An 18124-nucleotide genomic window follows, 5' to 3' on the forward strand; every position below is an offset into this window, starting at 1 on the left:
CACTCGAAGTTCTACCTTCCACTAGAACACACTGCAGTCAAGTTATTTGCCAGTTTATAACATGGATCACCTTTCCTCCAGTTTCCAATAACATGTTCCTCATTTCCATCTAAGACTCTAGGAAAATTGCCCTTAATGTCCACATTCCCAACATGCACCTCAGAGCTCTTCTAGCCTCTACCTGTCACCCAGTTCCAAAGGCATGTCCACACTTTTAGGTATTCATTACAGCAGCACACCACTTCCCCGTGCCAAAATCTGTCTTAGTCTGCTCAAGCTGCCATAACAAAATACCATAGACTGAGTGGCTTAAATAACAAAAATTAATTTTCTCACAGTTTTAGAGGCTGCAAAGTTCAAGATCAAGGTGCCAGTCAACATAGTTCCTGGTGAGGGCCATCTTCCTGTCTTGGGGACAGCCTACTTCTTCCTGTTTCCTCACAGGGCCTTTGCTCCGTGTGTGCACACAGGGAGAACACCGGGAGAGAAAGAGACCTCTCTGTCTTCCTCTTCTTAAAAGGCCACCAATCCTACTGCATTAGGCTCCCACCTTTATGACCTTACTTAACCTTAATTATCTCCCAAAAGCCCTATCTCCAAACAAAGTCATATTAGCAGTTAAGGCTTCAACATACGAATTTGGGAGGGGAATACAATCTAGTCCACAGCAGATGACAAATTTTATATTATGTATATTTTAACAGACATTTTTTTTTCTTTTTTTTTTTTCAAGGTTCCAGCAGTTTTCTATTTTCTTACTTTTTTTTTTTTAACAGACATTTTTTTTAAAGTAGAAATTGTGACAGAATGTAAGCAGACACAAGCAATAGGAGTAAAAACATCAAAATGAGATAAACAAACATCCAATACACTGGGATCCATATGATGGAATATTACTCAGCTATATAAAGAAATGAGCCATCAAGCCATGTAAAGACATGAAGGAACCTTAAATGCATACTGTAAAAAAGTTGATCTAAAAAAGCTATATACTAGATGATTCAAATTATATGATATTCTAGAAAAGGCAAAACTATAAAGACAGTAAAAAAAATCAGTGGTTGCGTCTGTGGGTAGGGGAGTAGGGATAAACAGGTAGAACACAGGGAACTTTAGGGCACTGAAACTATTCTGTATGATATTCTAACATCCTGCCAAGGCCACAGAGCTAGTTGGGCCAAGATTTAAACTCAAGCCTCTGACTCCTAATTTCAAGTTCTTTTCATTAATCTAAGTTGCTTCTTATGATATTGAGTAATAAGACCATTTTTGGTTATGAAAATATAACCTTAAGGAAGAAAAAGGCAACTGGAGGAGAAAAAAATTATAAACTTAGTTTGTGGATCAGAGAATACTGCTAGCTTGTTCTCAACTTAACCTTGGTTAGTCAGTATCCTTCTCTTCTATGGAGAAAGAACACATACTTGCCAAATGATTGAGGATTCTATCTTCTCTCCCAAAGATGTCCGATGGCTTTATGATAGTAGCTTCTGGAAATGCATCTCTCACTTCTTTTTCTCCAACAGCCTAAACAAATAACCACACAAAACTGTTCTGAACCCAGAGATAAGTGAATAAAGTTTCCCTTCTTTCCACTATCTGGAAACAACTATAGTGAAATACACTATCTGGTATTTCAAAGGTCATATTTTCCTCCAGATAAAGGTAGTGGCATGATTCATAAAACTCCATTACAAAGATTTTTCTTTTTTAAATAACACACAAAAATGCCATGCCCCTTATAGCTTTTATTGTTGTTTTTTTTTTCCCCATTTTTATTTTATGGAAGCTTACAGTGATGAAGAAAGGAGAAAAATCAGAGTAGAATTTTTCCACCCTCCATTTTCCTTTCTATTTACAGATTCTCTGGTTTGTATCAACAAACTAGTGGCCCGCAAAAGAAAGGAGAGTGTGGTGGCTGTGGGCTAAAATAATGAAGTGGCAGCAGTACATACATATCCAGATGAGGTCAGAGATAGAGTCATTATCCTTTCTAATCTCAATTGCTGTAACATCCTTACTTGTTCTCATCTACTAACCTCCTAGACCCTCTCTTGTTCAAAGAAAATAGTTCAGTCTTCCTTTGAACTTACACCACCATTGTGAGTGACATCAATGTCCAAGTGGACTTGGATCTCTCAGGCTCCTGAGCTTCTCAACTCCAAAGACCTCCTCCTCATTATAAATCTGCCACTCTCAACTCAAGTCACACCACAAACCGTATCAACAACTGAAACGCCCTTCCTCTGAGATACTAAAAGAGGACATCCTCCTCTCAGATGACAATCTCCTACAACTTCTAGCCTGCTTCTTTGTTCATCTGCTCCTCGGATACCTGTTCCCCAACCTTCTTAGGAACTCTAGTCCACTGATTCTCCATTCCTCTGCATCAGCCCCTCCTAATTTTCCTGGTATTCTCTGTATTCCAGATTAGATTCCACAGCCCATCTTTACTAATATTGCAAACTACCTTGTCCCTTTGTCCTCTACTCCACCTTCCAGGCAAAATTAACCTGGAAGAGCCTCATTTGCCTTTGAGCCATGTACTCCTACTGCCTTCATCAGCTGGAGGAAAATAAAGAAATAAACATCATAAATTGGTACCACTTTAAATTCCAATTTTAACTGGGCCCTCAACATTTGCCAGAAATAGTCCTTTCTTCCAATTAATTTACTCTCCCATATGACAATTTCAAACCTTTTCTATTCTATTCAAATTTCAGATATCCCTTTCTTTTCTCTTCCTTCCAATAAATGACTTTACCTTCTAATTCAAAGAGAAAATATAAAACAGCAGAGGAAAGCCACCTCAAATTCTCACCACTAAATCTACACACACAGGTGCGTGAAGCACCATTTTCTCCTCCTCTCCTACCAGAAGGGAGGAGCAGTGCCACCTCTAATGCTTTGGAGCTCACCTTCTTTCACTTCCTCTTACTCTCTCTCATATCTTCAGTCTCACTCTCTTTACCACACCTTCCCACCAGCACTTGAACAATGTAGACCCTCTACCTTTAACAGGAAAAAATTCCAACTCCATACCCTCCTCGGCTTCTACCCTCTCTATTTCATCTTCCTCTTGCCAGCCAAACTACTTGAAAATGTACATACCCTTATTGTTGCCACTGCCTCAGTTCCAACTCACTCTTCACTCACCTGTACTCTGGATTCCACTCCAACTCTTGTGCTGAAACGATTCTTGATAAGATCCCTGATGATCTCCATGTCAACAGATCCAAGGTATCTACTGTACAGCTCTCTCTACTTGACGTCTCCATGGCATTTGTATGTAAGTATTCCCTCCTTCTTGAGACACTGACTTCCCTTGGCTTCCATAACATCATACGCTCCTGGTTTCCCACCTACCTCATCACATCCACTCCTGCTCACTCTTTTTGTTTGTCTGGTTTTGGTTTCACAGGTTCCCCCACCTCTACCAGTTCACTACTCACTTGTATTTCTCGGGGCCCAGTTCAAAGCTCTCTTCTCAAGCTATACTTCCTCACTAGGCCGTTTTATCCCCTCCCACTACTTCAATTAACAACAAATGTTGATGACTCCCACATTTCTATCTCCAACCCAGATCTTTCTTCTAAGCTGCAGGAACCCCATCAGAAACCCCATTTACCACTATTACCTGGATGACTGACACACACCTGAAACACATTTGAAACATAAGTCCAAAACTGGATCATCTTCCATACTATCAAGTAAAATAATGCTCCTCAATTTTTATTACACTTGGAATTTCCCAGAGAGTTAAAAAATACTAATGCCCAACGTCCACAACCCATAGACTCTGTTTTAATTGGTCTGGGACAGCCTAGGCATCAGGATGTTTAAAAACTCCCTCAGTGATTCTAATGCATAAGTAGGGCTAAGAACCATTGCCCTAAAGCCTAATCCTCCTCAAGTATTTCCCATCTTAACCAATAGTACCACTATCTACCCTCTACTCAGTGGCTTAAACCAGAGGGCTGGACATCTTTGATTCTTCTCTCTGTCTCACCACTTGACATCTCCTACTCCTTCCAAACAATCATGAACTTCAGATGCTTTTATGAATGCAAAGGCAGAGGCAGACACAAGCAGTCTCACTCCCTCTCAGTTTCTTTCTCCAACGTAGTATGAAATATGAGGCTTAGATGTGATGTGAGCCAACTCTTTGACTATGAGAAACAAAGCTACCCAAAGAGAAAGTCAGAGGTGAGAGAATCAGAATAACAAAGCTGGAGCCCTAATGAGCCCTGGCACACATCTGTGCCTAAGGTTCCCTATTGCTTGAATTTTAAAAGATACTTGGGCCTATAAACTCCCTATGTGTTTCAGTAAGTTTATATTTGATTTTCTAATGCTAGTAATTAAATGCTCCCAACTGATAGGTTCCCTCTCTCCACCATTATATGCCCCTATAGAATAGTCTGCTACTTTACAAAGTTGTGTAGCACAATTTACAATTTACAATTGTGCTACACTTGGTGCATCTGGAATTATTTTCCCTAATGGACTACAAACTTAATATGAGCTAGGGCCACATTTGTTTTATTTACTACTATATCCTCAGTGCCTAACATGTGACACATAGTAGGTGCTTAATAGTTTGTTCAATAAATGAATGCACAGGATCAAAAAGTTGGAGCCATTGTCAAGGAATACTGTTGTCCTTAACAGTATGACCCAAAACAGGCTTTCATATGGCAGAAACCAAATGTTAAGGGCAGTCCCAGACAATGACAGCTCTTCTGAGTCCCTAAGAACAAAGACATTTCAGGTTATAGACTGATTCCAAATTAGAGTGATCAATCTCTAGGCATAGGATTTTGGGAGTACAAGGAGCCTAAGTACTATGTAAATAGCCATTTTCCCTGACAAATATTTATCCCTGTCATTCTCAGCCTTCACATCACCCATTTAAGAGTGGCATAAAACCATTTTTATGCAAGGGGTCTGAGAAAGAAAGATGGGCCTATAACTATGGTAGGTAATACAGGTATGACTTCTTTGGCAAGAATCATACTCAACGTTTTATGATGATTTCTATGTAATTCTATTATGCCCCAAAGAAATATTAAGCATCTGAGAGCCATTAATAATTATGGTCTATCCAACTTTGAAGCCCCTTAGCATAGTTCCTGCAAACAGAAGGCACTCAACCAAAACGTCACAACACAACACATACACACATATCCCCTAGTTCTGGATATGGAGAATTAGAAACTCTTTAAATTCTGGATATGCTGATAAGAAATTCTTCTGACTTAAATCATTTTTCCAAGGGGCCAAGAAACTCTAGCTCTGTGAACCAATTCCCAAATCAACTTGTTACTTACCTTATTTCTCAAATATCTAGAAGAGCTTTTAATATTAGCATTCAGATGTGAAACATGAATGAATTGTTCAACTCCAGCTTCCTTAGACAATCGAGCAATTGTTTGGGGAATCTTCACAAAAACATCCTCAAAATCAAAGTTTCTGGAAGAAAAAAAAAGGAATGGCTAAGAACTCCAGATTTTGGATTTCAAAGTGTTCTGTGATAAGCTGCTTTTCATAACAGTATTGGAATTCATAAAACTTAAACTTATTTATTTATTTATTTATTTATTTATTTATTTATTTATTGAGACAGGGTCTCACTCTGTCACCGAGGCTGGAGTACAGCGGCACAATCACAGTTCACTGCAACCTCCAACTCCTGGGCTCAAGCAATCCTACCACCTCAGCCTCCAAGTAGCTACAACTATAGGCCCATGCCACCATGCCCGGCTAATTTTGCTAATTTTTTAAATTTTTTGTAGAGATGGGGGTCTCACTATGTTTGCCTAGTCTGGTCTCCAACTCCTGACCTCAAGCAATCCTCCTGTCTCGGCCTCCCACGGTACTGGGATTACAGTATCAGCCACCATGCCAAGCGATAACAATGATTTAACTTAAAGCCAAAATTAACTTTTAAAAAAATTTTACAAATCTGCTCACTGTCATTACATAATTTAAGACTTACTCTAAATTATAAATCCAGCATGTATAATATTATATGTTCCCAAGGAATCCTGAGGCTGAGGCCCTTTTAAAAAAAACCCAGCTATACTGGTTGGTGGGAGGAGGGAGGTATTAGGGGCTAGAGGGAGAATCACTTCTTAACCCTTGGGATTTGTTTCCTTGAAAGGAAACAAAAGAAACTAAAAAAATCAGTCACCATTTTGTTTTTTAATTTCAAAATATTAAAGGGTGTAAGTGTTTTTGTTACATGGATGAATTGTGTAATGGGGAAGTTAGGGCTTATAGTGTATCCATTACCAGAATAGTGTACATTGGACCTAAGTTTTTCTTCCCTCACCCCACTTCTACCCACCCCTATTCTTAGTTTCCAATTTACACCATTTCATGACCACAGGTATCCATCATTTAGCTCACATTTAATTAGCTGGAACATGTGTTTGTTTCGACATTCTTCAGATACTTCACTTAGAATAATGGTCTACGGTTGCTGGAATAATGTACACTCACGTTGCTGTAAATGACATTATTTCATTACTTTTTATGGCTGAGTACTACTCCGTGGTACATATACACACATTTTCTTTATCCACCCATCAATTGATAGGCACTTAGGTGGATCCCATATCTTTGCAATTGTGAATTGTGCTACGATAAACATTCGAGTACAGCTGTCTTTTTGATACAATGACTTCTTTTCCTTTGTGTGGATACCCAGTAGTTGGATTGCTGGATTGAATGGTAGGTCTACTTTAAGTTCTTTGAGGAATACCCACACTGTTTTCCATAGAGGTTTTACTAATTTACAGTCCTATCAACAATGTGTAAGTGTTCCTTTTTCACTGCATCCATGCCAATATCTATTGTTTTTTGACTTTTTAATAATGGCCATCCTGATAGGGGTAAGGCAGTACCTCATTGTAGTTTTAATTTGCATTGCCCTGGTGATTAGTGATGTGGAACATTTTTCATGTTTGTTGGTCATTTGTATATCTTCTTTTGAAAAAATTATGTTCGTGTCTTTTGCCCACTTTTTAATGGGGTTATTTGTTTTTTCTTGGTGATTTTTTTAGTTCTTTGTAGATTTTGGATATTATCCCTTTGTTGGATGTATAGTTTGTGAATATTTTCTCCCATTCTGTGGGTTATTTATTCTGTTGATTATTTCTCTTGCTGTGCAGAAACATTTAATTTTAAGGCCCATTTACTTATTTTTGTTGTTGCTGTATTTACCATTGGGGGTCTTAGTCACAAATTCTTTGCCTAGGCTGATGCCTACAAGAGTTTTTCCTACAGTTTCTTCTAGAATTTTTATGGTTTCTGGTCTTACATTTAAGTCTTTTATGCATCTTGAATTAATTTTTATATATGGCAAGAGGGATCCTGTTTCATTCTTCTGCATATGGCTAACCAATTTTCCCAGCACCATTTATTGAATAGAGTGTCCTTTCCCCAGTTTTATGTTTTTATCTGCATTGTCAAAAATCAGTTGGTCATAGCTATATGGTTTTATTTCTGGGTTCTCTATTCTGTTCCATTGGTCTATAGCTCTACTTTTACACCTGTACCATGCTGTTTATTTGAAGTCAGGTAATGTGATGCTTCCAGATTTGTTCGTTTTGTTTAAGATTTCTTTGGTTATTTGGGCTCTTTTTTGGTTCCATATGAAGTTTAGGTTTATATATTCTAGATCTGTGAAAATGACTTTGGTATTTAGATGGGAACTGCACGGAATTTGTAAATCATTTTGGGCAGTATAGACATTTTAACAATATTGATTCTTTTTTTTTTTTTTTTTTTTGAGACAGAGTCTCGCTTTGTTGCCCAGGCTAGAGTGAGTGCCGTGGCGTCAGCCTAGCTCACAGCAACCTCAAGCTCCTGGCTCAAGCAATCCTCCTGCCTCAGCCTCCCGAGTAGCTGGGACTACAGGCATTCGCCACCATGCCCGGCTAATTTTTTGTATATATTAGTTGGCCAATTAATTTTGTTTCTATTTATAGTAGAGACGGGGTCTCGCTCTTGCTCAGGCTGGTTTCGAACTCCTGACCTCGAGCAATCCGCCCGCCTCGGCCTCCCAGAGAGCTAGGATTACAGGCGTGAGCCACCGCGCCCGGCAACAATATTGATTCTTAACAATCCATGAACACGGGGTGTTTTCCATTTGTTTATGTCATTTACGATTTCTTGCATCAGTGTTTTGTAGTTCCTTTAGAGATCTTTTACCTCCTTGGCTAAACATATTCCTAGGTGTTTTATTCTTTGTAAGTATTATAAATGGTATTGTGTTCTTGATTTGACTCTCAGCTTGACGATTATTACTACAATAATCAGAAATGCTATGGATTTGTGTATGTTGATTTTATAGCCTGAGACTTTGCTAAATTTATCAATTCTAAGAATCTTTTGGTAAAGTCTTTGGGGTTTTCTAGATACAAGATCATATTGTCAGCAAATAGGGGCAGTTTCACCTCCTCTTTACAAATTTGGACGCCCTTTGTTTCTTTCTTTTGCCTGACTGCTCTGGCTAGGACTTCCAGTATTATGTTGAATAAAAGTGGTGATAGTAGGCACCCTTGTCTTGTTCCAGTTCTTAGGGGGAATACTTTCAACTTTTCCTCCCTATTCAGTATGATGTTGGCTGTGGGTCTGTCATCTATGGCTTTTATAATTTTGAGGTACGTTCCTTCTATGCCTAGTTTGTTAAGTTTTTATCACTAAGTGGTGCTGAATTTTATCAAATGCTTTTTCTCTATCTATTGAGATGATATTAAGGTCTTTATTTTGATTTCTTGATTTGTATATACTGAACCATCCTTGCATCCCTAGGATGAAACCCACTTGATCACTGTGGGTTTCAAGATTTCAATTAACAATTTGGAGAAGAGATCCAGAACATTGTTCACACAAGAAAAACCAATGTCCAGCTTACTGAACAGGAAAAATCTTACTTCCTAAACCCATCCCAGATGGACGGATCCAAGCACAGGTCCACCACTAGTCATTCTGTCAAGATGGTAACTCCACCCATGCTAACACATCACACTGCTGACTTATACCAGACTTACTGCCAAATAAATCTCCTAGGGGGTGTCACTGGGTATGTAGTGATTGTTGTAGAATGATAGTGATTCTAAGTAGTCAACCCTATGACTAACTGAAAATTTGACTATGATGCCTGGCATATAGAAGGTGCCCAATATAGGTCTACTGAGACCTAACAGAGACTTATACAAAGAAGAAATGAGAGTCAAAGACTTACTTGGTTTCCCAGTCTCGTCCAATAAGATTGATGACTACGTTGCTGTGCTCCACTGCTCGACGGATAGAATCTTTATCTCTCGCGTCCCATTCCTATAACAGCAGTAGCCAAGCAGATGAAAACACGGGGATGCACCTCAGTGTTTAACACTTCTGTAGCCCCTGATCCCAAGGCAGTTTTAAAAATGAGCCATCTGTTACAGTCATAATATGATGTCTTTTTGTACAGGCTCCACTTATAACAGAAATGATTGTGAGGTCTCAAATTCCCTGCGGATTCTCTGACTCTTCTGGAGACAAATAGGTCAAAGTACACTTTACTCAGGCAATGAAATGACAGAACTACAATGAATGGTCCAAGAGCACTGGAGGGAAATCTCTTAAAGATAAGGCCCAGGGGGAACAATAAGTTTGATAAACCAGTGGCCATTCAGACAGCAGTTTCAAAGACTAAAGTAGGAAATCAGCACCCCACACTGAAAATGGCCCATCCTTCTCAAAAATAAACATGTAAATATATACTAAACACACAAAACTGTGAGTTCCCTGTGGTTTTGCTCATCAAAACATGCTTAGAGATCAGATCAATGTCAGATACTCAGTAAATAAATCTCTATGGAAAGAATGGAATAACTGTCAAATGGCTCAATTCCTATGGTTCCACATTTGTAAGCTGGTAAAAGTTTTCACAAATAGCTTTTGAAATATTTTAATTTTTAGGCATGGCAAGGTGACCAATAAACTTAAATTGCATAGAACTAGGAAAAAGCTAAGCTCCTGTAACTGTAATACCATAAGATATTTAATAGTAAGATTTCAGAACAGAAAAATGTTTTATTTCCAAATATAAGTATTATACTTAGCTTATGAACATTAAGCAAAGAACAAATGAAAATGCCATTAAAAGGAAGTCAACACCTACTCAGGAGGCTGAGTGGGAAGGATCAATTGAGCCCAGAAGTATGAGACCAGCCTGGGAAACAGTAAAATTCTGTCTCAAATTAAAAAAAAAAGTTGTAATTTAAAGGGATTACAAATAATATATGTGCATATAATGCCAGAGATATTAAGGATGTTTACCAAACATTTTTTTAAAAGGGCAAGTGTATAAATGGAATAGCTTAGTTCCGTAGGATGATAAAAGTAGAAAGTTAGCTATAAGAACAGTAGACTCAAGCATAAGGCTCAGAAAGTGCAATCAGAGGTTAGACGCAGGCATTTTGGGCAGCATAACTCTTTGTGGAAAGGGATTGTCCTTATTCTGTAGGATAATTAGCATCCCTGGCCTTTAATAAACCAGTATGGCTCTCCAATTACTATGACAACCAAAATAATCACTCCCTTAAATGCACTCCCCCACCCTTTTCCCCATGCTTTGACCCATTGGCAGCTATAGGTCTAAAGGAAGAACCTGCAGATTAAAGAATGACAAAGGGAACGCTCTTAGAAAGGACGGTTCTAAGTTAAATGCTAAACAAACCAAGTTATAAAACACCCTATTTGTGATTTTTTTTGTCTACAGAAGTGCTGTCCAATAGAAATATAATACGAGGCACATACGTAACTGAATTTTCTATGTTTTGAATAGTCTACTTTCTGAATTTTCTACTAGCCACATTTAAAAGAGTAAGAAGAAATAAGTGAAATTCATTTTATAATATACTTTAACTTAATATATCCAACATATTATTCCACTATGTAGTAAATATAAACAATTATTAATGATACACTGTATATTAATTATTTTCTTCATAGTAAGTGTTTGCAATCTGGTATGTACTTGACACTTACAGCATATCTCAATTTAGACTAGCCACAATTCAAGGGCTCACTAGCCACATGTGGCTAGTGACTACCATAGTGGACAGCACGGGTCTAGAGCAGGGGTTGGCAAACTATACACAGCCATAGGCCAATCTGGCCTACAGCCTAATTTTGTAAATAAAGTTTTATTGGAACCCAGTCATGCCCATTTGTTTACATTTTGTCTATGGCTGCTTCCAGGTTACAGGGGCAGAGCTGAGTAATTATGACAAAGATTCTATGACCTGCAAAGCCTAAAATATTTACTAACTGGTCCTTTACACAAAAAGTTTGCACGCCAAAACATGAGATACAGTAACCTAGCTGAAAGAACGCCCTGTGGATGAAGGATGCCCGTGGTGCAGTTTGGGATGAAACTGCTACTGCTTATACTGCTTCTTTTACTCCTAAAAATGACCTTAGTAATTTACATTTGTCAACTCCAATAATCAGTCGTAAAGGCTCTTACTAGAAAAATAAGCTGGCCCAGGTCACCCATGGGACGAAGGTGCATGATGTCATATGTATCACACCGATAGGGGATGATCACCTGTGACCCCATACGTCCTAAAACAGAATGGATTAAAACAAGGATCAACATCAACATAACATGTATACATATTTGGTAAATATTTAAATCTAGTATGATATGTGAATTTATACTAAATTTAGCAAAAAGCATATTTTGCCATGCTAAAGTTACCATAACTTTTCCAGAGTCCCTTACTCCTATATAGGACATCTTAATGTTCTATATAGGAAGCATAGGTATGTTCTTAATGCCATAGCAGGTAAAAATTACATAAATCCAAGATAGGAGTAATTCATAATACTGTTAAAATGAAGAGAAACAGCTTTTAGCTTCTCATCAGGCAATCCTGATCAAACCAAGGGAGCACAATGAACTTAAAGAACTCTACTTACCAAGGTGGTTGACAACATACCGACCCAGGAATCCTGTTGCTCCAAACACAGTGGCCACAATCCCACTGACTGAGGAACGCCCACCTTTCCCATGAGGGATGAGGGCATGATGAAGCTGGCGACGGGGTGGGCCATGAAACACAGATGTGGCTACTGCAGTAATGGCAGAACCTTAAACAAAAACCCAGACCACATAAAAGTGGCAAATGTTAATATAAAAGTAACTGTGAATACACATGCTTCTGTCCCCAGAAACTTGTAACAATTCTGCAACCAGTACTTTAGTAATTTAAGTCCCAACAGCAAAAATAAATACAAACTACTGCAACATAGAATCCATAGGACATGTGGAAATATATAAAAATTAGAAAGTAAATTCCCTACCCTATAGGATATTACTTACCAAGGAAGATAAATCCACATTAAGAAAAAAAACATTAGGCAATTACAAATTATGATAGTATAAGCCTGTAGGGTGAAAGGAACTGAGAATACAAAATGCAGGGAGCAATAAGTCACATGATCATGAAGGATTCCTGGCTAAAGTATTTTGAGAAAGGTTTTAAAGAGGAATAACAGAAAGAATAGAATTCCATGAGAAACATATTACACATACAACAATGCAGAGGTAGGAATGAACATTCTCAGTAGAGCAAAAGACTTACTTTGAACAGATTCTGAAATTGATGACTAATAGAAAATAAAGTTGATGGTTTGGGTTGGAGGCAGAGGACTGTTAGTTCAGAACATTAAAAAAAAAAAAGAGTGTAGTTTAGACTTAATATTAAAAAACTGAAAAACATCAAAAATGATGATAAAAGGAGTGAAGTGCTTAAGAAAAAATTTTCTTTTAGAAAGGTTAATAGCAAGTGATTTGTCAAATCTCCCACCATTTCTTTTTCATAGATTCAGTTTCTTGGTACTAGAAAGAACCCTCAACATCTGCATACCAATGCTTATATCTTCTCTATAATATGTGCACAGGAGACCATCTGGCCTTAGCCTGAACACACCTGTGGGACTGGCAAACTCACTACTTCATGTAGCAGGCCATTCCGATTTGGGCCATTCTGACATGAATGGCCCATAGAAAGAAAGTTCTACCATTACGGGAATTAGTGACTGCTTCCCCAAAGTCCAAATTCTACCCTATCTAAAGTATGGAATTGGAGAAATAGCCTAGCTCACTAAGTGGTGATCACAACTACAGAGATTAAAAGCAAATATCGGCTGGTCGTGGCCTGTAATCCTAGCACTCTAGGAGGCCAAGGCGGGAGGATTGCTCAAGGTCAGGAGTTCAAGAACAGCCTGAGCAAGAGCGAGACCCCGTCTCTACTATAAATAGAAAAAAATTAGCTGGACAACTAAAAATATATAGAAAAAATTAGCCAGGCATAGTGGCGCATGCCTATAGTCCCAGCTACTCGGGAGGCTTAGGCAGAAGGGTTACTTGAGCCCAGTAGTTTGAGGTTGCTATGAGCTAGGCTGACACCATGGCACTCTAGCCCAGGCAACAGAGCAAGACTCTGTCTCAAAAAAAAAAAGCAAATATCACAGACCAAACACATAATAATAATAATATCTTACTTTTAAAACAAATATTAGCCTCCCCCCTCTAGAATATTATGGGGATACAAACATTTTGGTTACATGAATTACCTTTGTACAGTTTGAGTCAAAGTTATGTGTCCATAACCCAGATAGTGTGCATTGTTCCCATTAGATGTGAATTAACCCAGCCCCTCCTCTCCCCTCCCATCTGTTTGATTTTCATTGAATTTTACTACAATATATACCTAGGAAGGTACATATGGTGCCTGAATTATCAAAAGAGTGTTGATAATTTGGTAGGCATTTAATGGTGAGTACATGTGGTGTCTGTTTTTCCATTCTTGTAATATTTCACTTACAAGGATGGTCTCCAGTTCCATCTAGGTTATTATAAAAGATATTAGGCATTTTTTGTAGCTGAGTAATACTCCATGGAGGCAAAAAGAAATGGGACTAGAGGAACACGAGGACAGCCCTTCCTTTTGAAATGAAGAATTGTCAGAACTAGGAATGTTTAACCTGGAGAAAAGAGTACTTAGTGGGGATATAACTGCTATGCTTAAATGTAGAAGTATTAGACTTGTTCTTTGTCATTCCAGAGGAACATAGGGATTAAATACTAAGTAAATGTTAGGTAGTGCTATTATTATAGAAAATGTTTTCCTACAAGTTCTAATATGATATTTTCATTTCCTATTGGGTCTTCTTACAGAATCCCCTTTGAAGACCACTGGTTTAAACTCTGCTTGGCTTTCAAAGAGGCCACAATTATCTGATCCCATCAGATACATTCAACTTCCTCCTTCTCTCCTACTATCCCCTATATACAATTAGTCATTCACTGCCTCCTGAGTACCTCATGACTCCATTCTCACTCCCCTTGTCTCTGCCAGTGGAAAATGCCCAACCTTTCTGACTTTTCACATAGCAACAACCCTAAAGAGATCAGTGGGAGTGCTACAGTTCTCCATTGGCCTTCTAATCTTCCCTCACTATCTGAAATAACACTAATCTTTCCCTTTTAATAGTCTTGCCACACTTAACTATATAGAATTGTTTTACATAGTTCTGTTCTATAGTGTTCAGATTATGTTATACACTAGACTTGCCTCTCCAGAGCTTACTCAAAAGCTTACCTTGCCAGACAATAAAGCAGAGTGGTTAAGACCACAAACTAGGCCGGGTGCGGTGGCTCATGCCTGTAATCCTAGCACTCTGGGAGGCCAAGGCGGGAGGATCCTTTGAGCTCAGGGATTCAAGACCAGCCTCAGCAAGAGTGAGACCCTGTCTCTACTAAAAATAGAAAGAAAGTAGCCAGACAACTAAAAATAGAAAAAATTAGACAGACATGGTGGCACAGGCCTATAGTCCCAGCTACTTGGGAGGCTGAGGCAGAAGGATCGCTTGAGCCAAGGAGTTTGAGGTTGCTGTGAGCTAGGCTGATGCCACCACACTCTAGCCCAGGCAATAGAGTGAGACTCTGTCTTAAAAAAAAAAAAAAAAAAGCGTACAAACTATGTTGTCAGTTAAAGAAGAAAGTTGATGAAAATATCCAGAACTGTGGTTAACAGATAGCAAGTACTCAGAAAATAGCAGTTATTATTAACACAATCTACATTATGTCACACCAATTTAATAGTTCAACAAAAATCAGAGAATGTCTTTACAAAGAAGTCATGGCTGCAAAACCATCCACTATAAATGATGTGCACCACCAGTTCCCCAGTGGTATGCAGGGAGTTGTACACAAGATGAAAAACAAAAAAGGATCCCCTAAACACTACTAATTCTTGCCTCAAGGTGAACATCAGAACTACCTGTGGTGCTTTTAAAAACTTAAAGTGCAAGGAGCTAATCTTAAAAATTCTGATTCTATGGCTCTACAATGGTAAGTTCATACTTCTATTTAAAAAAAAAAAAAAAAAAACTCTAACAATGATTCTGACATGAGCCAATATCGAAAGCAAAAGATATTCTGTAATGACTAAAATACACTATGGAAAAATACAACTTTTAGAGCATGTTTGTGGAGCAGGAATAGAGGTGAAAGGATAATGAAGTGTAATTGTATTTGTAATTTCTTTGTTTTTCTACCCTCTTATTGCATAGAACAGCAAATGTGCGTTTTCGATTTGAGGACTGAGAGTGGATCCAATCAGAATAAAAGGGAAAATGAACAATACTAACAAATTCTAAGATACCCTTCACTCTTCATTTTCCTTTCCACTAAGCTCCTCTGTTCTCCACAAACATCCCTCTTGCCCAAATATCCCAGCGCCTCGACTCAACACATTCTACAACTGTAGAGACACTTTTGTTAAAAAGGTGTTTTTGTAAGTATTACTTCATTTAATCTTCTCAGAGACTTCCTGACATTGTGGTGTTATCATTACCATTGTGTCATGAAGAATCTGAAGCTGAGATCTCTTAAAGGTTTGCACAAGGTCATAAAGTCAATTCATGGGCCAGGGGTGGTGGCTCACGCCTGTAATCCTAGCACTCTGGGAGGCCAAGGCGGACAGATCCTTTGAGCTCAGGAGTTCGAGACCAGCCTGAGCAAGAGTGAGACCCCATCCTACTAAAAAAAATAAATAAATTAATTGGACAACTAATATATATATATATGTATGTGTGTGTGTATATATATATATATATATATATATATATATATATACATATATATATGCCGGACATGGTGGCGCATGCCTATAGTCCCAGCTACTCGGGAGGCTGAGGCAGTAGGATCGCTTGAGCCCAGGAGTTTGAGGTTGCTGTGAGCTGGGCTGACGCCACAGCACTCTAGCCCGGGCAACAGAGTGAGATACTGTCTCAAAAAATAAAATAAAATAGAATCATGAAAAACCTTCTCTCCACTATCCTTTTTTCCTCTCTTAACTTCTCCCCGCATCCCATACAAATATTTTTCATAACTGCCAACCTTTACAAGCATATGAGACCTCTTATTCTCTCGATCCTCTACGTGTTCCCCACTTTCTCCTCTTTGCTTCCCACTGCTCAAGTTCTACTGTCCCCTTCTAAAGCGCCCAATTTCATTCGTGAGCCAGGGAGGTGGAAAGGAACAGAAAAGAAAAACTGGACAAAAGGCAGCTCCGGCCCTAGAAAAACCAGGGTGCCTAGGGAGTCGGCGTGACCGCTGCGGCACAATTCCCCTCCCAAAACCCTAGATCCCCGTCTCGGAATCACGATTAGGGGCCGCTGTTCCCGCTGACACTTACGTGACATTGGCAGGGCTCGAACAACCCGAGGGTAAACGGCGGCCGCCATCTTCTCCCACAATCCCCCACGCCCGGCGCTCCGACCGACTACGGCTACCAAACTGGGTCAAACGTTATCTTCCACGCCTGTTTGCGCAGGCGCTAACCCGGAAAGGAAGGGACGGGTCAGGGGTGGGGAATGATGTTGGTAACGAATGGAGTTGGGAGAAGAGGGGAGGAGACGGGAAAGGAGAGAAAGTGAAGCAGCGGAGGAAGGGAAATGGCAAGAATTTTGGGGTCGGAGTCTCAGATCTGGAATGGGTCGTAGAGATAATCTCATATTGCCAAGAGATGTGAAATCCGAGTTAACCAGTGACGACTCAGACATAGAAAATGGCAGAGCCCGAGGTAGAGGAGCTCAGCTTTCCTGACTCTCATTCACTATTCCCTGAAAACGTCAGTCAGAGCCGCCTGGTGAGGCTGGGAGAAGGAGGAGGCGTGGCCCCTGCGCTGGGGGTTTCCAGGGCCCAGGGGAGAGAAAGCGTGTAAAAGAAGGGTGGGGCGGGGACAAGGAGGGGAAAAGTGGGGAAGAGAAATAGACATGAGGATGTGCCCCAAATAAATAAATGCACGTCGAGCCTGCCAGGCATATTCTCTCCTCCGGACCTTTGCGCTTGCTGTTGGCTTTTCCTGGAATGCCACTCAGATGTCAAGTGTCTGCTTATAGGAAGGATACCTCTTCTGAGAAGATTCTCTGACCATCCTATCCAAGGTGGCGATTATTCCACCTATCCTATTTTATGTTTTTAATTTACTTATGAAAGCACTTACCATCTGACCTATGAATCCAGGCGTTCTTAACCAGGAATGTAATTCATAAGTGGGCTTCAGGAAATCTGTGAACCTCTGTAAAATTTAGTGGCCAAGTATGCCATCTGAACATTTGTCTAAGGAGAAACTGCAGATGGCTCTCTCTAAAGCAATGGTTTGTAATTTTTTCTTTCTCTTTTTTTTATACTATAGACCTCTTTGAGAATCTGAGTTGTTCTACAAAGAGCCATCTGGAGCCTAAGGAAAATCCAGAAAGCTTAGTCTGAGCACTTGAATTTTAAAATACCTTATTCTGGGCAATCTTTCAAGATCCTTGAATAAGAGACAGCAATCCGTGATCCTGTGAAACATACTTTGGGCTTATCAGAAATCCATCTAGTTTGGGCAGTCTTTCTAGACTTAGTAATCCTTTCAGTGCTTTGTTTTTTCAGGAGGAAAGAGTAAGTGTTGCTGGGATAACCAAAAAGGCTGTAGTGAGTAGGGGTTGCTTGTTACTAGGCTTGTAAGATTGGCTGTTTCCACTCTATCCTCCCCTTACTGTTAACTGA

General features: G+C 39.3%; 1 protein-coding gene across 2 annotated transcripts in view; it reads right to left on the bottom strand.

Annotated features, from left to right (window-relative positions):
* The window catches only part of NDUFA9 (NADH:ubiquinone oxidoreductase subunit A9), a 449537-nt gene that overhangs the window by 16245 nt on the left and 415168 nt on the right, over positions 1-18124 (bottom strand). Inside the window, exons 2-7 of one of the 2 annotated variants that reach the window (XM_076007754.1) lie at positions 16767-16825; positions 11980-12150; positions 11525-11622; positions 9254-9345; positions 5331-5472; positions 1425-1527 (exon numbers count right to left, since the gene is read on the bottom strand). In XM_076007754.1, the coding sequence (XP_075863869.1) occupies positions 1425-1527; positions 5331-5472; positions 9254-9345; positions 11525-11622; positions 11980-12150; positions 16767-16825 (665 nt within the window). Of the gene's footprint in view, positions 1-1424; positions 1528-5330; positions 5473-9253; positions 9346-11524; positions 11623-11979; positions 12151-16766; positions 16864-18124 lie in introns of those variants that run through there. The other variant, XM_012783135.3, reaches the window with a different exon arrangement.

Source organism: Microcebus murinus, chromosome 10, assembly GCF_040939455.1.
Source record: "Microcebus murinus isolate Inina chromosome 10, M.murinus_Inina_mat1.0, whole genome shotgun sequence".
Lineage (NCBI taxonomy): Eukaryota > Metazoa > Chordata > Mammalia > Primates > Cheirogaleidae > Microcebus > Microcebus murinus.